Raw genomic sequence first — 22,522 nt, 5'->3', positions numbered from 1 at the left:
TAAATTCGTAAGTTGAGGGACCACTGTAGTTGTTTTTCTCTTTGACATCTGGTAGGAGGGTGTTCCTCAGGGTGGGTGCCACTCCCGAGAAGGCCCTCTGCCTGGTTCCCTGTAACTTGGCTTCTTGCAGCGAGCGAACTGCCAGAAGGCCCTCAGCACTGGACCTCAGTGTCCGGGCAGAACGATGTGGGTAGAGACGCTCCTTCAGATACATATACTGGACTGAGGTTGTCCAGGAGCACATTGCCATGTTTCAATCAGAAAAAAAGACAGCCAAAAGTTCATGAAGCCCTGTTGCACACTTTGCTAAAACACAAGCTCACATGCTCAGGAGATTGTTGCCATTGACCTCTCATGGCCTTAAGCACCAAAATAAAATGTAAACCTTATCTTAAACCATGCTAGCTTTAAACTATAGCTAGAATATATGGAGAATTGTAACTGATGGTTGAATCACTATGCCCATTGTATGGTGTAGGGTCAGGACCCTGTAGCGCTTTTTAGCAGGATGAATTTCTAACGTCTTGTTTGATTTAAATATCATTACATCCAATTGTGAAAAGCCTCACAGAACCTTGACCCCTAAGCCATCAGGATACTACAAGGTCTCACTGAGATGTGTTTGCTTTCCAGTCAAATAAGCCATTTTGTGCTAATTACCTGTCCTGGAGTTTATTGGAATGAGTTTTAATTTTTACGTGTGGTTTTGGGTATTAAAGGGCTACCCTCTGGGCAATATCTTTATAAGTTTAGGCTGTTCAATTACATTTATGTACAACTTCCTTCTGTAATGATTGGTTTTATTGTTTTATAAATAAAAAAAGTTTAAAAATACAGTATTACTTCACTAATACACAATGATGTTCAGGCAAATAGTATGAATGTACCAAAATTTTAATGCTGAAAATTGAAGTGTCTTCAGCGATTCATTTGTGTCATATCTGATAGGTTGCATGTCCAATTGAATGAGAATGCCTGTGATGGCTGTGCTAATTATTTGACTCATGGCAAGAACAAAGATCTCCTTGGGTGTATGTTAATGACCTTACTTCTCAGGAAACATAGAATTCAAACTATACATAATGGTCATGCTGCCCGAGACAGGCAGGTGTGTGCTGCAAAATGTCATGTATTGTTCTTTTGACAAGTCTGCTAATTTTTTTGCTGTTTTCCGTAGATATCTTGGTACTGGAGTACAACGTTGAAGGAAACCAGCTTGTGTATTTCTGAATGAGCCCCAGCTCTGGAGCTAAACATTGTTGTTGTTTAGTCGTTTAGTCGTGTCCGACTCTTCATGACCCCATGGACCAGAGCACGCCAGGCACTCCTGTCTTGCACTGCCTCCCGCAGTTTGGTCAAACTCATGTTCGTAGCTTCGAGAACACTGTCCAACCATCTTGTCCTCTGTCGTCCCCTTCTCCTTGTGCCCTCCATCTTTCCCAACATCAGGGTCTTTTCCAGGGAGTCTTCTCTTCTCATGAGGTGGCCAAAGTATTGGAGCCTCAGCTTCACGATCTGTCCTTCCAGGGAGCACTCAGGGCTGATTTCCTTAAGAATGGATAGGTTTGATCTTCTTGCTAAACATGAGCCTAGATAATCTGTGTGTTCAACTGTGTGTGGAAACCTGATAGCTGTCATAACACAAGAATACTCTTACCTTTCCATTTTACTTGCTAGAAGAATTGTTGTGGCTGTGCATGTATTGTCCTTGCTGTCCATTCTGCCCTTTTAGGAGTGTCTTCCTGAACAGTGTCCCTTGCAATACTGTGTCACTGCTAGCATAACAGTATAGTGTTTAATGTGATGGCTTTGCCCAGGGGTGGCACGTCCCATTTTGCCACCTGAGATGGAACGGGAATGTAGTAGACAGTAGTAAAGCTCAGGCCTCAACTTTTGTGACTACCTTTGTTGCTTGTTTCTTTATTTCTGTTTGTCTTGAACTTCACTGGATGAGGCTCCATCTAGACTATACATTTAAAGCTGTATCATACAATTTTAAATAGCGGTGGCTTCCTCCAAATAATCCTAGTTAAGGTGCAGGTAGGTAGCCGTGTTGGTCTGAGTCAAAGCAAAATAAAAAAATTCCTTCAGTAGCACCTTAAAGACCAACTAAGTTTATATTTTGGTATGAGCTTTCGTGTGCATGCACACTTCTTCAGATACACTAGAAACAGAAGTGTCAGACCCTATATATATACAGAGGGTGGTGGGGGTGGGTGGGAATGGGTGATGGGCTGATGGGAGTGGTAAACCTGTAGATGGATGTTAATGGCTGCTGATGGCTGCAATTAGTCCTGGGCTGAGGTGCTAAAGAAAGCTTGATCATGCATAATGAGATAAGAATCCGATGTCTCTATTCATCCCAGGTGCTTCAATGGTTTTAAGCTTGGTAATGATGTCCAATTCAGCAACTTCTCTTTCCAGTCTGTTCCTGAAATTTCTCTGTAATAAAACAGCTGCTTTGAGATCTTGTATAGAATGTCCTGGGAGATTGAAGTGTTCTCCTACTGGTTTTTCAGTATCATACACTAGTGTTCTCCTACTGGTTTTTCAGTATCATACACTAGTATACACCATATAAAAATACAGTTTGAGAAGGGGCGTGAGGTTGTTCACAGCTTGATTTGACATTGGATTATTTGTTGTGTAAGTATACTGAATGCTATTGCCAGTTTGGTGTGGGGAGGCGGAGCAGATTGATGGTGATTTTAAGATGTACTCTGCACAAAGGATGATGACCAAACCAGTGTATTTAAAACAAACTGGAACACACATTACTTATGAGAAAAGGCCTCTAGAAATATCTCTTCCAACTACCTGAAGGCCTAGATTCTTGAGGTGTTTTTTTTAAAAAAAAAGATCTATTTTTCATTTGACATTTTGGCAAGAGTAGCAGTGAGTTGAAGCATAATGTGGCTGGCAATGAAGCATTTATATTTCAGGCTGAAGTTATTGTTATGGAAGTACTAAATACAGATTCTTCACTGGGGAAGCAGGTGCACTCTGTGCATGCACACACCATTTATTTCTGAGGCTCAGAATTCTTAATCAAGGTAGACCTCTTGGGACAGCATCATGTTTTGATTAAATATTGTCTGCACATTTTCCTTCTCCACCATAAAAAATAGCCCACCATAAGATATTGAGACTAATTATGATTTTATCCTCTCTGCCACAGCTCAGTGTATGAGACAAATTCCAGTTAGAATAATTTTCAAATACAGGACAAGGCCTTGTTTCGTTTATTCTTCATTAGCTATAGTTTCATGGTCAAAGTGTACCAGTTGTGAGGCAAACACAATTGGTACACTTTGACCATGAAACTATAGCTGATTAAGAATAAACAAAACAAGGTCTTGTCCTGTATTTGAAAATTATTCTATCTGGAATTTGTCTCATTGCTTGAAGCTTTAAACAGTTTGAAGAAATTATAATTAATCTCCTTCCTGGCCTGAGTTCTTGGAACCTTTCCATTTAATCTATTGATTTCACCAAGAACTCCAATTTCTACAACAGCTCAGTGTATGACATTGGGTACATAGTTCAGATGATAACTTAAGTGTGCAGAGCCTATATACATGTATTAGTATGGGAGCATGGACTGCCCCTGCCTGCACACCTCACCCAGGCAAGCCCATTCCAGCAGATAGCCACACACTGGATTTGCCAAGAATCTGACATGTAAGGTCCAATGTTTGTAGGGCTGAATATCCAGGTTGTATCCCAGATTACTTTTTCTTTGATTTCTGAGTTGGGTTTATTTTAAGGTTACCAGATGTCCCCATTTCCTGGGGGCAGTCCCCGGATTTACAAATCAGTCTCCATACAAAATCCATCGAAGTTGAAAAGTGCCCCCAGATTCACTGAAAAAAATCTGGTAACCTTAGTAATTTTCATGATTCAAGACCTGACCCCCAACCCTCCATTTCAAAATCAGGGACAGGCAGGCTAGATATAGACTTTTTATTATGATTATTCCTTATTTATCAGTATTGCATTTATATCCATTCCACCTTTCCTCCAAGGAGCTCAAGGTGGCATGCATTCATTCATTTACCTACGTTATCCTCACAACCACCCTGTGAGGAAGGTTAGTCTGAGAGACAGTGACTGGCCCAAAGTCACACAGTGAGTTTTTAATGGCCAAGTGGTGATTTTAACCCTGGTGTCTCAGGTCCTAGTACACTTAGTATCTCTCTATTCCACATTCTGGGGAAAAGATAAAGAAGTGAGTAAGTGGGGAGAGGGTAGAATATTTTCCCATAGGTCTGGAAATTTATGGGGTCCCTTGTTAAGGCCTATGTGGCACCTTTAACTAATTCAAGCTGCAATCCTATGCATAGCAATCCCCGTGCAATGTAGTTATTGTGGTATGAATCTGCACTTAGCACATTAAGTGCCTTACCTTGGTTTAAGTATTAAAAAACTTCAATGCTTAAGTGTCCACTCTTTCTTCGCAAAGGGTAAGGACAGGGGGAGAACCAGAACAGGTGGAGGCAATGTAACGTTTCTCAGAGCAGTGAAGCAACTGAGAGCAGGAAGCTCTTCTGAACCAACTTTCTGTTTTGCTAAGTACAACTGTACCATAGTATCGAGGAGGATGGCCAGAAGGCATGAACAACATGGGCATGCTTCTGTGACCTAGGAACCCTACCCAGTCCATGGTCACTGCCTACGTATGCTATACATTGATAGTGAAAAGTTTCATACTAGAAATATATTGGGTGGAAATCCAGGCAACCATCACTCCTCTTAGTGTTGTGCCATATGACTACATAACGCTTCCATGTGCATTTGTGGTGGGAACTTATAATGGAATTAGTCACAATAGTTCAGGAACCTCATAGTGTGTAAGAGGTGCACATATGAATTCTCAGCTGTAAGTTGTAGTTGAATTACCATAGTATAATGGTATATGGTTGAATTACTACAATGGTCATGTGAAGTGCCACTTACACCTGATCAGTGCAGACCTGCATGTTTTAAGCGTGTCTACCCAAAACATGTATAAAATAGAGGTTATGTAGAGATTTAAAGGGGCAGAGTTTCAGCCAGAATTATTTTTCAACTGTTGGATATCACTGTCTCCTTTGCGTCAAAGTAATGCTGCACTATAATTACAGAACCCATTGAAGGGCAGGGGAGATGGATGAATGAGAAAGCGGGAAAAAGCTGCCCGTGCAACATTCCTGGTTTACAGCAAATCTAGTCTCCATTTGTTTTACAATATGCCTGATTTTGGGGGAGGGAGAAAAAAACGATGTCACGGGAAACCTGTAACCAAAGGAAGAGAAGGGGCACCCCAATACAATTAGCTAACTTGGGGTGGGTAGTAGAGGATCAACTTACCATGAGAATGGGCCTTCTTTGCTTCCATTTTGCTTAACTTAAAAAAGTTGGTGACAGTTTTAAAAAGTTATTTTAAAACATTTTAAAAGAAACCTAAGCAGCCACCCACAACCACAATGGGAATTTCCTCCCTGTAAAACAATTTCAGCAATCAAATTGCCACCTGCAAATGATGTAAAACTGTTACAGTATAGGCATTTCAATCTATCTCTGGTTACAGGTGGGTAGCCGTGTTGGTCTGCCATAGTCGAAACAAAATAAAAAAATTCCTTCCAGTAGCACCTTGGAGACCAACTAAGTTTGTCATTGGTATGAGCTTTCATGTGCATGCACACTTCTTCAGTATCTAAAGATACTTTCGTGTGTATGCACACGAAAGCTCATACCACTGACAAACTTAGTTGGTCTCTAAGGTGCTACTGGAAGGAATTTTTTTTATTTTGTTTCAATCTATCCCTAGTTTAGGTATCAAGGAATATGACCTCTGACTAAGCCAGTGGTTCTTTGCTATTTTCTACATCCCTGCAGTGCATGAGTTGCATCCATCTATGTGTCTCTGTATGTGTTGATGTCCCCTCCAGAATTACCCAACCATTGTGCTTGTACCACCATTACCCACACTTATTAGCATAACAATTGTTGTCAGGACTTTTTACTGCCACTGCATTTCAGTTTCAGTAACAGATATTTAGAAAATAAATACAATATTTAGAAGTCGAAAAAAATTCCACCAGGAGTTACAGTAACTATGCAATAAAATTTGGTTGATTAGAGCTCATCTTTAACATTGCGATCTTTTTTCTTCCTTTTTTCTTTCTTGCCTTCTTTTCCTTTTGGTTCCTCGTTTTCATTAATTTTTTTATACACAACATCTTGTCCCTGTCTTCTCTTCCATTCTCTCTCCTGTTTATTCAAACAAGAATTGTAAAGCATGTTGGCAAGATGAAAAACTATGTTAAATATTAATATAAATAAGCTGCAAATAATTTATTCAATAGTATTCCATGTGTTAAGACCAAATGAAGGTTATAGGAATACATTACCTCGAGTCAATTTTTTTAAAAAAATGTCATAGCCTGAATATGAAATGCAGACATCTACTTCTATAAGTTTCCGTAAGAGATTTGTTTTTGCAATCTGCCTCCCTTTCCTTCTTGGCAAAGAGGGCCTCAAACTGAAAATGTAGATTCAAGCCTTAACTCTGAAGATATTTTCTAAAGTCACTATGAAAACTCCTAATAATAAGACCTGATGCAACACTGAAAATTTTCCCACCCTCAGCTATTTTTGTCACTTTCTTTAGTGTTGTATATACCTTGCTGGACTTTTTGCTACATTTGTCCATTTATTCCTTAGTTTTCAGTGAGTTCTTCATAATTTCGAAAGAATTTAATCCTTTAACACCTAAAGGTTGTGTTTTTCAAGCAGATCTTAATATGTTTGGAACTACATCAGTTTTGTTTCTTACACTGTAATAATGGAAGCATGCATTTCTACAGTTCTTTGCTGGCTACTTCTATGTATAAAAAGTATTATGTACAGTAGATATAGTATTGATTTTATGACTCCTGTTAGTGCTCGTTATGGTTAACTAAACTCTGCAGGATGTGCAGTCTAATAATTATATGCATGTTTACTTATTATTATTAAGTAAATCCTACTATGTTCAACAAGATTTAATCCTAGGTAAGGGTGCACAGGATTACAGCTTGCTCAAACAAGACTGACTGAACTTAACAAGATATAGTATCAAGCAGATATGTGTAAGGCTCAGGCTATAAGGAACTTGGGATATTTCTTGAATAGTAATGGAATATTGTGTACCCTGGGCCATCTTAAGCTTATCCAGTGCCGTAGTGCACGGATCCTTCCAGCACCCCCCACCGCCACGTTTCCCTTCGGGCCGGCAGCAGCTGGAGGGAGGCTCCTCCCATGGGACGGAAGCTCCAGGCCACTAGCTTCTATGGCTAAGACGCCCTTGCATACACTGCCTCCCTGATACAAGTTTCCCAACCCAGCCGAGGGAGGGAGAGCACGCAGAGTCCAACAACCTCAACTGCTTGCCCTGCTTTGCAACGAGAGAGAGGAGTCAATCACCACCACCCCAAAAAAACCGGGGCGCTTTAATTGCGTGCGACACTTGCCCAAACTGGAGATTTGTTACTCGTCCCCATCAACATTTGGCGAGCGCTTTTCTGCTGCAGTAGAAGCAAACAGGGCAGCAATAGGGAGGGTGTCACACAAAAAAAAGACCAGCAGCCCCCTTCTCTCTCTCTCTCTCTCCATCACTGGAAAGGGATTGTGGAGCCAACTCGCCAGCAGGCGGCTGCCAGCTGGAGTGATTGAAAAGCGCAGGAGGAGGAGGAGGCCCCAGCTGAGCGGAGTTGGCTGGGCTGCTGCTGGGGGCTTGGCTCGGCTGGTGCACTGCCCTGGGGCGGCAGAGGAGGAGCGGGCAGTGGCGGGGCTGCAGTCTGGAGCAGAGTGCGGTTCGCCCACAACGAGGGCGGCTCTGCTGGAGGGCGGCTCCTCCCACAGGGAGGAGGCTCCAGCCTCGGCGCTGCATGGTGGAAGCCGGCGAGGGCGGCGCTGCTGGAGGGCGGCTCCAGGCGCGCACGGCATGGCGGAGGCGGACGAGAGTGGTGAGCTTATGCTGGGAGACACAGTGTCCAGCCTCCGCCTCTTACACGGCGCCCTCCAGAACTTGGCGCCATGGGTCCCCGCGCCACTAGCCTCTATGGCTAAGATGCCCCTGTGTGTACCCTCACAAATTATGCTTGCGCATACTTACCCCCATTCAGGCCACTATGTAAGTTGTAAGTTCACAACTTACCCCCGTTCAGCCACTATTCTGTAGTCCTTCAGGCCCAAGGATGATGTACCTGAGACCAGCTAAGATACCTCATATTATCCTGGTCCTGTTTTACCTTATGAAGCATCTGAGCCTTACTGTATTGCTAGAGGAATTCTCATGTGAGCTAATGATGACAGCAACCAACAGCCTGGATCAATTCACAGGATTCTTCTGCCAATGCAGTAGGGCCCCAGGTGCTTCATACGGCAATCATAACCAGGTACTGGTATCCCTGTATACAACTCTGTGGTTAGGGGGCCAAGTGACCTGTGCTGGGAATGCCTTTTACCAACTTTGTCTGGTATACCAGCTATGACCATAACTGGATCGTGATAACTGTAGTCCATGCATAAGTAACCTCAAGACTTGATAACTGCAGTATACTCTATGTGGGGAAGTCCTTGGTCCTGGTCTAGAACCAGGTAGTGCAGAATGTAGTGGTGAGACTGCTGCAGGATTCAAGGCTCTTATGCTAATTATACAAATGCCTGGACACCTGGAGCTGTGCAGGTACACTAGCAGAAGCCCTTCAGCACCATCTCAATGCAGCCACTCTTGTATGGTGATTACATTACTTACAAATGTGGGACCCCACATTTCATTCCCAGCATCTTCAGCATATTGTTCATCATTTGTGATAAGAAAATTGTCAAAGATTGTGCCAGACTTTCCCTGTTGGAATTAAAAAGGTAGAAGGGAAAAATGAGTTACTGAAGTAAACACAATCTAGCTAGATTTGCGAGCCATACATGATAATGGAAGTGCAACCATGTGTACTCCTAAGTAATAAGGCCTGTTGAATTCAGTGACACTTATTATTAGTTAATGGAGTTATGGCCGCTGCCTGAATTTAACACCATCAAGAATGGTGCAGCCTGGCTTCATCAGAAAAAGCTCACAATATAAATTGGGTATAATATAGGATACAATTATTAAAGGTGATGCAAACCCCCCAAAAAACCTATGGGTAGAATTCAATGTCAGACAGAGCAAGTTCCTCTCTTCTCCCACCACATGCTGTTCTGGGGTTTTTCCTCGCTTCCTTCCATCCAATTTTAAGGGGCTGACAAGGAGAGGAGGGGGGGAACCCCATGGCACAAGTTGAAGTCCTTGCGCAGGGCTTCTGCTGACGGGGCTGGTTATGTGAATCCTGCCCTATAGCTACAATAGAATGCTGCAAGAAAGGGTTTCTAGAAGTGTATACAGAAGGCTGTATTATTTTCTTCTCAAGACTGTATTCAGTGGCTATCTATTTAAAATAATTTATTTCCTGCTGCATACTAAAATAATATAAAATATGAACAAGCAATAGAAAATGGCAGCATGCATACAGTATATAATATTTCATTGTTCTTGTTTTGAGGAAAACTTCCTAGCTCACACATGCATAACATATTAACCAATTCCTTCAATCAGAAATTCAACATTTGGTGATGGAAGCAAAATATATACAGTCCCAAAGCTGTTGCTTCATATCTATATTTTGTTTATATTTATTCTAATATGGTCAACATCAAAAAAACCAAGATCATGGCCACTGGTTCCATCACCTCCTGGCAAATAGAAGGGGAAGAAATAGAGGCAAGTTTTACTTTCTTGGGCTCCTTGATCACTGCAGATGGTGACAGCAGTCACAAAATTAAAAGACGCCTGCTTCTTGGGAGAAAAGCAATGACAAACCTAGGCAGCATCTTAAAAAGCAGAGACATCACCTTGCCTACAAAGGTCCATATAGTTAAAGCTATGGTTTTCCCAGTAGTGATGTATGGAAGTGAGAGCTGGACCATAAAGAAGGCTGATCGCCGAAGAATTGATGCTTTTGAATTATGGTGCTGGAGGAGACTCTTGAGAGTCCTATGGACTGCAAGAAGATCAAACCTATCCATTCTGAAGGAAATCAGCCCTAAGTGCTCACTGGAAGGACAGATCGTGAAGCTGAGGCTCCAATACTTTGGCCACCTCATGAGAAGAGAAGACTCCCTGGAAAAGACCCTGATGTTGGGAAAGATTGAGGGCACTAGGAGAAGGGGACGACAGAGGATGAAATGGTTGGACAGTGTTCTCGAAGCTACAAACATGAGATTGACCAAACTGCGGGAGGCAGTGGAAGACAGGAGTGCCTGGCGTCCATGGGGTCACGAAGAGTCGGACACGACTAAACGACTAAACAACAACAACAAACAACAACAATCCAGCTATATCATAATCTTCTAATCTCAGAGGCCATTCTCTTCAAATTATCTACTCCACAATAACCCTACTTCAGAGTACATGGTATGAAGGTCACCACTGAAGCAGATTCTATAGATGACCATGCAGCCATTTGAATTAATTGCAAATGCTGCAAGTGGGAAACACAATATATCATATTTTCAAAATGAATGGGCTGCTAATGCAATTTTTCTCCTAGATGAGTGAATGATTCAAATTAGAAAATTGGACAGCTTTTCCCTCATAATGGTACAGAATACAACTAGACTCTGTCATAAGAATTATCTTTCCAGTTAAGGAATTAGTTCTGCAAATTGTATAAAATACATACCTGTAAAATTTCTAAACCAATGACACTGATGTTGAAATACTTGTAAAGATTAGGATCAGGTGTGTATTCTGGATTATCAACTAATGGCTGAACCCATATGCCATTATAATTAGGATTTTTGATTATACGAGGCTTCCAAATTCCCTAAAAAAGAACAATTGAGACAAGTTTGAAGTGTTTTCTCCCCCAAACCCAATTTAGTCAAAATAAATCTTGGCTAAGTCTAGTGAAACAAAAATAATAATATGGAATGTACTATCATCATCATTTGCTAAATATCTACTGACACATTATAGTTTTGAGAGTGGGCCTTTTGTAGTGATAATGCTAAGAGAATATTTATTTTACAATAGAGAAAACAAATTATATACCATTGACTTGTACTTTAACAATGATTTCACCAGGTTGGGGAAGTAGTGTCCATATGTTGTTGGTTTCTCACCTCTCAACATCCCTTCATTACTACGTTGGCTGGGACTTATGGGAGTTGGAGTCTAGCAACATCTGGAGAGCTATAAGTTCCTCACCATCTTAACTTGAAGATAATATAAGGCTGGGGGGGGGACAGGAATGGAAAGAGGAAGGGGGAAGGAGCTGATGAGGTGTGAATAGAATGGAGAAAGCAAGAAGTGATGGAAAGAGCAGTGAAGGTGGAGACACAATCAGGGATTTGAGAAGTGTAAAGCTGCAACACTAAAGGTTTGAAACTGATAATATAAGGTGGGAGAAAGTTCTGCAAGGACTTAAAATACTATGTGACAATCGTGGTAATGGGAGAAAAGCATAGACAATGATTTCAACAATCAGTAGAGAGTAGGAAAAGCAGACTGGAGACAGCAACTACTTGGAAGTGGTAAATAAAAAAAAAGAAAAAGAGGAGGAATCCAAATCAGTGGGTCAAAAAGAGAGCAGCAAGAAAAACAGAGAAAGCAGTACCTATTTGAGGACTTAGTAAGTGATGGGATGTAGCTGCTTTAAGGGAGATACTGGTTCAAGAGATGGCATTTAAGGATAGGCGGGGGGCTTGAGAAATACAAGCAAAGCCAGATGAAGGTAGATTCAGGACGATTGTGAACCGAAGAGTAGGTAGTAAGATAAAATGCCTCAGGTTTAAGCATGATACCTTTTTGGACCAGAGGGCACACTTTGAATTCTGAGGAAGTGATGTGGGAGCCCGTTACAAAATGGCTGCTATGGGGGTATGGCATAAGACAAGATTAGAGAGTGCAGTCACTGCTGCTCCCTCACCCCTAGACAACCTCACACAAATGCCCTATGTGTGACTCTCCTCACCCCCTCCAAATACATCTATCTCAGAATATCACTGAGAAACCCCACCCTTTAGAAAAGTTCCTCCATGGGTAAAGGGGGGTGGGGGTGGGCAAAAACCAAAAATGCTCAAGGCACCAGGTAGACAATCCTGGACTAAGTCATGCACAGAGACTTACTGAATTCAATGAACTTGACTAACTTAAGTCTATCCGTTTAAATGGGTCTACTCCGAGTATACGACCCCTAATGTTTACCATCTACTGGTAAGTCTCTGCATTTATTATTATGCAGACCTATACCAAGCTTACTCTGTACTCTGGGTTTGGAACCGATGGGGGTGCCCACTCTCCATCCATTTCTTCATCCCAGTCATCTGGCTTTGTGACATTTGGGTCAGGAATTCTTTCTGGCTGATCCCAATCCTACAACAGTAAACATTCAGATGATCAATAAAGATTGTTGTCTCAAACACGCATTTTAGCAGCAAGATAATCCTGATAGTTTATTAAAATGCTTGCTCATTTAATATCACATTAACTGATTAGTAAGATGAGTTCTGTGTTGGAAGAGTAGAAAAATATAAATGTAAATACAGTGGTGCCTCGCTTGACGAATTTAATTAGTACCACGGGTCTTTTCTTATAATGAAAAATTTGTCTAGCGAATCCCATAGGAATGCATTGATTTTTTTTGCCCATAGGAACGCATTAATTGAATTTCAATGCATTCCTATGGGAAACCGTGATTCGCTAGATGAATTTTTCGTAAAACGAATTCGTCTAGCGAGGCAACCTCCGCTAAAAAAACCTTTCGTTAAGTGGAAATTTTGTTAAGCAGGGCCTTCGTTAAGCGAGGCACCACTGTAAATCAATAAAAATAAGAATTGGTTATTATATTGTTTTCTGTTATCATCTAGCAATTCATATGTTATCACACTTAACAAGCTTTTAGGTTCTGTGGCATTCAACAAAATTCACTGGAACTACTACCAAGCATGGAAATTTGTTTCTATTAATCCCGTGATGCACATATACTGTATTGAACTTTGTGTTGAACCAAAGGTGAACTGTTCTGGAAGCACTGTAAATACCATCTTGATAGTTAATATAACCCCACAATTAATTGGTAGTTGATGTAACAATGAGCTCATGTATGTTTATATTCACTTCTTTGATATAAGGTAATTGGCTTGTTTTGATGTTATCCTTATCTGTGGGCTTGGGGTGCTGGGCTTTAAGCCCAGAAAGGGGAACTATCTACAGTATAAGACTTGGGTATTTGCCTTCTATGCCTTCATCTGGTCAGGTGAAGTAAGAAGCCCTAGCAAAAGTGACATATGCTGCTTTGTGTATAAAGAATGTATAAATGTTTGCTTGGGTGCAGACATTTGTATGTAAAGGCGAAGACAAATGTCATTCAGATGCAGAATTGATTTTAGAGTTTAACCCAACTGAGCCCCAGGCAGGTAAATGATCATATATTGCCTCAGCTCCTCCATTTGTTAAAGGGAAGTAATAATTAGCTACCATTGTGAAATTGACTGAAGTAAGCATTGTTTAAGACAATTATAATAAAAAGGGAATGATGGATCTCAGACTGTTGTTGGAGCAAATCATAGAATTATAAGCACAGCTGCAACACCCACTGACTTAAACTGAGACAAGAAGAGATGGTCAGTGAACAGAATGCAACTGGAGTAGACAGTTTTAATATACTGTACATATATATCTATATAGAAAGAGAAACCATGATACTGAAACTTTACATCTGGTTTCTTGTCCATGGGATCTTCAACAATCTCTCTTTCATCCCAGTAGTCAGGTTTTGCCATATCATGATCAACTATCTTCCTTGGAGGGAGGAAGTCCCAGTCATCTTCTAGATGGCCAGCCTCAGCAACATAATTATCAACTTTCACTTCATATGTTAAATCTGGACGTAGTATCAAAGTGTAGAGATGGGTAAAGTCATCAGTCTTGAAAAATAAAAATAAAGATTATTACACAAGTAGAGAGTTCTTTTCTCATATTTCAAACTGACTGCTGGTTTTTCCTGTTAAATGTTGCAACAGAATATAAACAAAATGGGGGGAAATGGCATACTGATTATCTACTCAATGACTGCTTGAAGAGTTTGGAGGCCAGAAAATTAAGGACATGCCATGGTACTTATTATTGGGTGGTGAGAGCTATTCCCCTTGCTTCTTGGGTTGTGTGTTAAAAGTAAATGATGCCTAGGATGCAAGAATGGCAACCATAATGATTGGTGCCCATCAGCCAAAGTTTGTTCTTGGCTACAGCTTGTGGTTTAGAAGAGCTTAACCATGATCCTGGGTTCAGATGACATATCAAGCAAAACTTTGGCTTAGTGCTGCACCACACTCAGCAAGAAAGTCCATGGAAGAGCAAAGCAGAACAAAGCTCCACTTCAGGAGCCAGCATGTTTGCATGGCCCTGGTAAAAATACGTATCAACAAAAGAAATGGAATGTGAAATCCAGACGTGTAGTCGATTTCCCTGAAAGAAACCTACTGCTCACGTTCTCTCCAAACAAACTACAATCTTGATTCAGATGAAATAACATGCCAATGCTTGTAGCTTGTTGGTCCTGGTGCAGTGTGGTCAGGAGCAGTGGTGAATGAGTTGCAGTGAATGAATTGAGGACTTTTTGAGCAGCATACACTAGCACTTTTCATTAACATTAAACCATAGTTAAACTATCCCTTACTCTCTAACATAATTGTAATATACATTACTATTAGTTTCAAAAACACTACTTGACCCAGACTTCAACTATGGGCTTTTCACTGTTGCTTGTGTGTGGAAAGAAGAATTTCAGCAAGACAGAAAGATACCCCCCCCAAAAAAAATACAATTAGTAGAGGAAAACTAGCAGCAAAGATTAGAAATCAACAATGTTTCTCAGATACCAAAAAAATACTGATCATACCTCACATGTGATGTTTTTTTTGATCAAGTAATAATCATCTTTATAGTTGAAGATAACCTGCACTATCTTTTTGTCTTCTCCACATATATCTGGACCTAGGAGAAAACAACAGTGCTCTAAAAACCCAATTGACTTGGATCAGAATTCCACCTGCACAAATATAAGTCAGTTAATGATAGTTTGAACACTGATTTAGAAATTGCTGTTAATAGTACTTTCTTCTTCTTCAAACATGGAAGATGACTTCCTTCCTTCCTGTCCCTTGCAACCAACATTTTAATATTTTAAAACCATTTTAATCCCACTACTTCTAACTCTCAAGACAACATACATGGGAAATGAAAGCGGTTTTCAAAAATTGTAAGTAAGCAAAGTGTTAAGACACATTGATTGCCAGTAAGTTAAAAAAAAAGATGTCAAAAGGGTTGATAGCTACTACTTTCAGTAGCTTTTAGAAAGTTCAGATTTATGTTCATGGTCTATTGCTGTGTATCTGTATTGCTAAATTCAAGACAGTATCAAATGTTGGCACCATACAATGGGGCAGCGGAGGTGAGCTGTTGACTTCATGCCCTGCTTGTAAGCTCCCTGGAAGACTTCACCCTGATCCAGCAACCTTGTTGTCAGCTCATTGAATATACTTTGCAAAACATAAGGAAGCAAAACCAGGCTGTGTTTGCCCATAATACTGAGCCATTAATTACGGTTTAGTAAGCTAACTAGTGCACAAGCTGCATGCTGATGCATGCATCCCATGTGCTCCCATTCTGCTTCTTCCTTAGCTGAGTGGGGAAACAAACCATTGAGCTTAACATTATCCCCAAACCAATTCGTGTGGTTCGTTTCTCCAAATAAACAATGTTTGGGAAGTCAAGAAATTGGCTTCAGATTTTGATTTTTCTGGAGAAAAGCAAACCACAAGAGCTGATTCAAGTGTAATGATAAGCCAGCTGCTCTGTTGTATGTTTCCTCACTTGACTATCGGAGGAGTAAGGTAGGTGCTCTTGAGCTTTGTGCACCAGATAGTTGACTAAACCGTAAGTCATGACAAAACATTGTGTGCAGCCACTGATTCTCACTGATATATAGTGATGCAGATTCAAAAAATATGAAAACAGAAATTTCCTCATAGCGCTAAGCCCAATTCTCTCTTGGCTTGCACTGTAAAAGTGGATATGCTTTGACTACTGACTAATAAGACATGTTGAGAACTTACCAAACATAATATAATATTCAGAATCTTCATTCATAACCTCTTGAACCAGGTCTGCAGAATAAAGTTTAACATAGGCACCACCACAATCGACATGTTGGTCATATTTTACTGTATACTGAAGCACTAACGTCTGACCTTCATTGTTGAAGGGTGGAAACCTTGCTGACACTGCATAATACTTAGTGTCTTCAGTTGCCTTCAGACCTGTAAAATAAATCAAGGATCTAGAACTATGATTTAAATGACTTATTGTACTTTCACAAAATCCTGTCCTTACTCTGGTTATAATAATATAACCGCAAAGACTGTCTGGCATTATGTAGGGTATGATTATTAAATAACCTCTTGCCAGTTTTACTGTTAACAAGAGCAGAAACCACCAATATACAAAATACCACTGTTGATTACTCTGGGAAGTTGGAAACATGCATAAATATGAGTCAAGAAACAATTTACAGAGCCTGTACATTGATTGGGAAATAGACAAAGAGAAAATAGAGATGTCTGGAAAAAGGCAAACAAAAGTTCAAGCACCTATGACCACTGATTGATTGTTGGTGCTTGAACAGAAAGCCCAGTGCAGCTGACAATCAGCTGATCATTGGAGCTTCAAAATGCAGTCAGTCCCAACAATCAGCTGGGATTCGCTGCAAAGCATGCTTCCCATCCCCCCAGAGGAAGCAGTCTGAATTCAGAGTACTGGAAGAAGTGCTTTAAACCCATGTCACTTTCTAGGTAGAGGGGGAAATGCTGTTTTTAGGAGCATTTTCCCTCTGCTGAGACTTTGAAGGGACTCCCTATAACCATCAATTAACAGTCTCTTTGAAGGCATGCTCCCAGCTCCAATCAGCTGATAGTCACTGAAAGAGCTTCTTCAAAAGTGGTTGCCCTAACTACTGATCAGCTTCTTTTTTTAACAATGTCAGGGAAACAACTGGTGGGTAGCCTCCTACTGGTCAGGTCCAGTTCCCCACTCCTGCCTTAAATCTACAGGGATCCAATTTATCATCTTTACTAGCACAGGTGGCTAGGAGTGCCTTTTGTCATTTTAGCTTGACCCTATCTTATGGGAAAAGTAACACTCACAGGTTACATCCGGACTAGGTCATTGTAATGTTCTCTCTATAGATCTTCCTTTACATGTGGCTCAGAAAATCCAACTGGTATAGAATGCAGCCACCAGGATCTCATGTGATCTGGGCATATTGGATCATATTATTCATTCTACACCAATTACATTGATTGACTGTTTATGGGCTCAATTTAAAGTGCTGGTTTGACTTTTAAAGAGGTAAATGTATGGGCTCTCATTACTTGTAGGATCTAGCTGCACCCATACAAATTTGCTCAGACGCAGAAGCCCTGCTCTCTAGCCCACCACTAGGAATCATAATGACAGTTATGTAGATGTTTTGATACCAGACAATATTGTGTCAATAATGGAATAAAAGTGAATGAGGGCATGCATTCAGTCACAAATCTCATTTTTCACAACCTGGGGGATGGAAGAATGCATTATTTTACCTTTATCTTTTTCTCTATCTCCATAAAACCTTCCTGATGCGACACGAAATTTACCATAATCAGATCTATGTTTAGATTGAACCCACCGTTTCTCCCATTCATCTGAAAAAGTGAAAGTAGTAGCAATAAGGTATAGCAAAACAATAACATGCAACAATTATTTCACATTATGTGAAATAGAATGAATATTTTAGGACATACTATGCAAATTAACTCATGGCTACACCACACGGACTTAACAGCCTTATAACAAGCAGTAATTTTCCAGATATTTAATCCACACCCTGAACTGTGGTCAATGTTAACTATGGTTTGTTTAAACCAACAACAAAATAACTTCATAGTTGGAAGGCGAGTTGTTTTAAACCAACAAATCTAAACATTAACCACATTTTTTCAATCTGCATAACACAACAAGCTGTGGTTAAGCAAAAGCAGAAGCAAACAGATTCTGAACCTTTCCTTGTGCTACTGTGCCAGAGGAAGAAAAGGGAAAGAAAGAGCATATGTATCAGAGGCAAACCATTGCTCAGTCTCATCATACTAAACTGTGGTTTAGAGTGATATTTGAATGTGGCCACTGACAAAGAATCATACTAGAGCACTCATACTAAAGCACCTAAGTCTTTCTTAAAGATCATCCAAGTGATGCAACCTTCATCATAGGCATAAAACCTGGCAGCAAACCTAAAAAGGCATTCTTGATATATCTTGAATTACATTTGGTTAAAACCCTACAAAAAGTATTTTACTCAAGAATGCTTGGCTGAATATCACAAAAGCCTATATTTAGCTCCATCTGGAGCTAGAGAAAACTGCTCAATGATCCCAAGAGACTACTTGCTACATGTTGAATCATGTTTGTGATTTGCCTGGTTTATGTCTTGTTTATAACACTGAACATAGGGCTCAAAATTCAAACAAATGTAATATAAACCGGATTCAATTAATTTTCAAGCCATTTTGTAATGGACTTTCAGTAGAAGACTGGTGTCATTTAGTATGTCTTCTGAAGAAAAGGTACAAACAGGCACAATAATACATAATAATAACACCTGTACTGATCTTCCCATGGGATAGAAATAAGAAATTGGAAGAAGGGAGGAAATTGTATGGGAGGTAGATGAGGAAATGTAATATACTCTCTCTTCCTAGGAAACAGCACTAAAAACCTTCAAGACTGATTAACCAGAATCAAACTATTAACCAAACCCAGAAACCTAGTATTTGCCTTTAGCTCCATCTAGAGCAGCACTATAAATAAAATTGCAGTCTGCTTAGGAGTTGTTAAGAAGATAGATTGAAAAATATTGAAATTAGGATACATAGCACAAATTTTAAAGCTGTGCAGTCTCTTATGCAGGGAAACACACTATACTATATCAGGACATCAGTTGCTTCTGAATGTTTCAGAACAGACAGTAAAAACCTTTACTGTCTATGTGGCCAGTAAGGCTACATAAATGAAAGAAGATTTAGAAGTCAACACTTTCCTTCCAGAACAGAGAAACAGCAAATTATCACTTACCTTCATCATCAAACTCTTCTCTAAAATACTCCTTTATTATTGTATGCTGTGGCATCTCTAACATAGTAGAAGGGCTATCATCATTGTCATTGTCAGTTTGTTCTCCAAATACCAGTCCTATCAAGAAGGCCCCTAAGTAAATCAGCTGCATTACTGGTATCATAGGAACTTAGCGTTCTGAAAGTGGTAGGAGGCTTCTTTAAATTGCACTAAGAGGACTACAGTAACACCCCCTCTGAAATATTGTCCCACTTCTCCTAATATACAACCACAACAGTCATCACACTGATAATCATGCTGAACAGAAAGGTCTTTTCCACTGGTTAGAATCCATGACTAATTGAGCTACAAGGACCAATCAGAAGGGACCACGCAATTGCGCTAGCATGGAAACTCCCTGGAATGTCTCAAAGGAAATGGATTCTGAAGACACAGGTGTCTGGATCTAATTCAGATCAATTCACACCCAGCAAGTGTATTGCCTTCCTACTATACTCTTTGAAAGTATTGTTAGCATTCTGCCATTTGAAATATATTTGAGAACGTAGCAAGCAGAACGTTTTAGAATTCAGTACATAATAGCTCACCTTGTTTTTGTAAGTAAATTCATCTCAGTCAAAATAGCCTCAATCCCAACTGAAATGTTACCATTCCCACACTAGATTCCCTTTTGAAAACAAACTAAGTGGTTTGCAGCATTCTAGAAAAGAAAAGAAAAGCTGGTAATGAGCTGTAAGAATTTGACTACATTGTCGTTGTTGCTGTCTCTATTCCACATATCCAGCTACAGTAGTTATCAGTGTGTGTATATCCCACTCACATAAAAAGGAGTAAAGCTGCAAAGCCTTGCATGAATAATCTACAAGAGCAGGAAGTTGATTAGAAACAATGGCCGCAGTCCTAATTCCACTTACCTGGCAGTAAACCATATTTAATTCAGGGGGACTTAATTCTGTGTAGACATAGCTAGGATTGCAACTTTAAGCAGGAGTAGCTAGACTATGTTCCTTCAGGTACTGCTGATCTGTAACTTCTATCATCTGCAACTACTGGTCATGCTGATAAAGGCTGATGGGTAGGTGGAGTCCAGCAATGTGTGCAGGGCCACAGGTTAGTCATCTCTGAACTAAAAGAATTAGAGCAGACACAAACTTTATATCACTGTGCAGACTCACCCCTCTACCATATAATTTCTAAACAAGATTGCAACCAAGCACAGGTGGCTAACCAGAGGACCTCCAGGTTTTTCTGAATTACCACTTCCTTCATCGCTGCTCATTGGTCATACTGGCTGGGGCTCAGGTTTCCTAGTCCTGTTATATTTGGTGACTGTTCACTGCATTTCTCTAATTTGTATAAATCCAGAGTAATTCCAGTCATGCTAAATGTTCAGACCAATCTCACGCATGTTTACTCTGAGGTAAGTCACATGAGTTCAGAGGGATTTTGTTTAGGATTATAGCCTTAATTTATATTTAAAAACCTAATTCCATTGAACATGCTTAGGAGCTGATTAATCATTTCACATAAAAATTATGTTGATTATTATTAATTTGATTTATAAGCAGCCCTTCACCATAAGTTCCCAATTAGTGTGCACTAATTGTCACCAATTTCCAAAATAGCTTCCAAATAATATGTTTTATTCTGACACTGGGGAAAGATGTATTCTGAACCTTTGCAAACTTTCTCAGAGATGAATTAACAGTCACTGAGTGTGCACAGGATTGTAATCCTAAAGTTAAACAGGAACAAATGGCTTATATTCTCAAGTATTCTGACGACACGTAATGCATGGAAGTGTATGCCATAATAAAATTTGCCACAAAACTTTGTTGTTTTGGCCTCTAATATAAATATGGATATGATCATGCTGTGGAGGAGTGGTGTTAGTAGAAAGTTTTTATAGGGATTTTCCCCCATTCCAGCTCTGCAGTCCCAGGAATACTGAACAAAAGGTCTGAGAAATCATGTGCATTCCTTAAGGTCTTTGAAACTATCAACAGTAGTACTGAAGCATATTGCCACATGCCAAGAATAACTCTGACCATTAGTTTCCTGTTTAGTGAACATGATTGCAAAATTGCTGAAATGCACATTTTGCTTCATGGTAAAGAACATACCCCAATTCAACTTTGCACTCTTCTAGGCTTGTCTCCATCCTCCTCTCTGCTGAATTCTACAAGGGAACAACTGAGAGTAAGGAGCAGACGGCCAGAGCCACCAGTTGGACTGGCTGTATAGGAAAGCAGGCAGCTGGGAGGCTGGCAGAGGGCAGATTGAGGTTGGCAGGGCAGCGCCTGGCTTACCCTACTGCCCTATCCTCCACTGACGAAAAGCCTAGCAGATTAGGACAATCCAATCAGAGCTAGAATGTCTGCAAAATACCTTTACAGCTCCAGGGTTCCGAGAAAACTCGTCAGTGCTGAGTGAATTCCACATCTGTAATGGGAACAGGATAATAAGCACCGTCTCTATTCGGAGTGACACCCAAATGAAGTTATGTAACTCGGAATGCACTCGAAAGGAGTTTCAACGAGGCTTTCTTCCAGGTCACGTACGTGCAAACAGAAATGCAGCTTTCGGCACTTTTAAGCCTATACTGGCAGCAGCCTTAAATGCTTCGCTATACGTACTTCCCCAAGACTTTTCCAAAAACCTTCGTGCGCCCCCTAACGATTATTATTTTTTGGCCCCCCTCCACCTTGCGTCCCTCAGTACACAAGTCACGCCCCCTCACTCCTTATCTCCTCCCTCTCGTTAGCTGCGTAGGCTGTGTGTGTTTATGTGTCTCTGTGTGTAGTCCCCCCCCCCCTTGCCGCGGCCTCCGCCTCTCTCCTCTTTATCTCGCGCCGGCTCAGTCAGGCCTCGCCCGCTCGCGCGTTCTTTCTTTCTCTCCCTCCTCCTCTCCCTCAGCCCCGCCCGCGCGACCGGCGTTCGCTTCAGCGGGGCCGCCTGGCATCCTACCGGCTCCCAAGATGGCGTCCATCATGGAAGGCCCGCTGAGTAAATGGACCAACGTGATGAAAGGCTGGCAGTACCGCTGGTTCGTGCTCGACTACAACGCGGGGCTGCTCTCCTACTATACGGTGCGTATCGAGGGCGGGGGACAAACCGGGAGGACGGAGCTGTGGAGTGGGATGGGATGGGGGTGGGTAGGGAGGGGGGCGAAGCGGAGGAAAGTCAGGCTGCCCGCTTGCCAGGGGTAGGGGTTTCTGAGAGAGGGAGTGTCGCGGTCGCGAGGAAGCCAATAGGGATGGCAGAGTTTTTGGCGCCAGCCAATAGGGTGGT

At 41.0% G+C, this 22,522-nt stretch overlaps 2 protein-coding genes across 6 annotated transcripts in view; one reads left to right on the top strand and one right to left on the bottom strand.

Annotated features, from left to right (window-relative positions):
* Window positions 1–5,985: 5,985 nt before the first annotated feature.
* Window positions 5,986–22,339, bottom strand: LOC118088720 (calreticulin). 4 transcript variants are annotated; one of them, XM_035122705.3, is made up of 12 exons: window positions 22,199–22,339; window positions 21,620–21,673; window positions 20,146–20,357; window positions 19,232–19,408; window positions 17,704–17,805; window positions 16,180–16,383; window positions 14,964–15,058; window positions 13,780–13,989; window positions 12,323–12,436; window positions 10,743–10,886; window positions 8,780–8,872; window positions 5,986–6,252 (listed from the first exon to the last, which is right to left on the bottom strand). In XM_035122705.3, the coding sequence occupies exons 4-12, from the start codon at window positions 19,392–19,394 to the stop codon at window positions 6,118–6,120; spliced, it is 1,260 nt and encodes a 419-aa protein (XP_034978596.1). In that variant the 5' UTR covers window positions 19,395–19,408; window positions 20,146–20,357; window positions 21,620–21,673; window positions 22,199–22,339; the 3' UTR covers window positions 5,986–6,117. The 4 variants fall into 4 exon arrangements, with proteins under 4 accessions (XP_034978596.1, XP_060132895.1, XP_034978597.1 ...); XM_060276912.2 differs by having other exon boundaries at window positions 19,232–19,348; XM_035122706.3 differs by lacking the exon at window positions 10,743–10,886.
* OSBPL9 (oxysterol binding protein like 9) overlaps window positions 22,187–22,522 on the top strand; it is a 59,048-nt gene continuing 58,712 nt past the window's right edge. For both annotated transcript variants that reach the window (XM_035122700.3, XM_035122699.3), the window contains exon 1: window positions 22,187–22,320. In XM_035122700.3, the coding sequence (XP_034978591.1) occupies window positions 22,210–22,320 (111 nt within the window). In that variant the 5' untranslated portion in view covers window positions 22,187–22,209. The remainder of the gene's footprint in view (window positions 22,321–22,522) is intronic.

This window comes from Zootoca vivipara, chromosome 7, assembly GCF_965207765.1.
Source record: "Zootoca vivipara chromosome 7, rZooViv2.hap1.1, whole genome shotgun sequence".
NCBI lineage: Eukaryota > Metazoa > Chordata > Lepidosauria > Squamata > Lacertidae > Zootoca > Zootoca vivipara.
The sequence above is the reverse complement of the archived record's forward strand: the minus strand, read 5'-3'. Positions and strand labels throughout refer to the sequence as shown.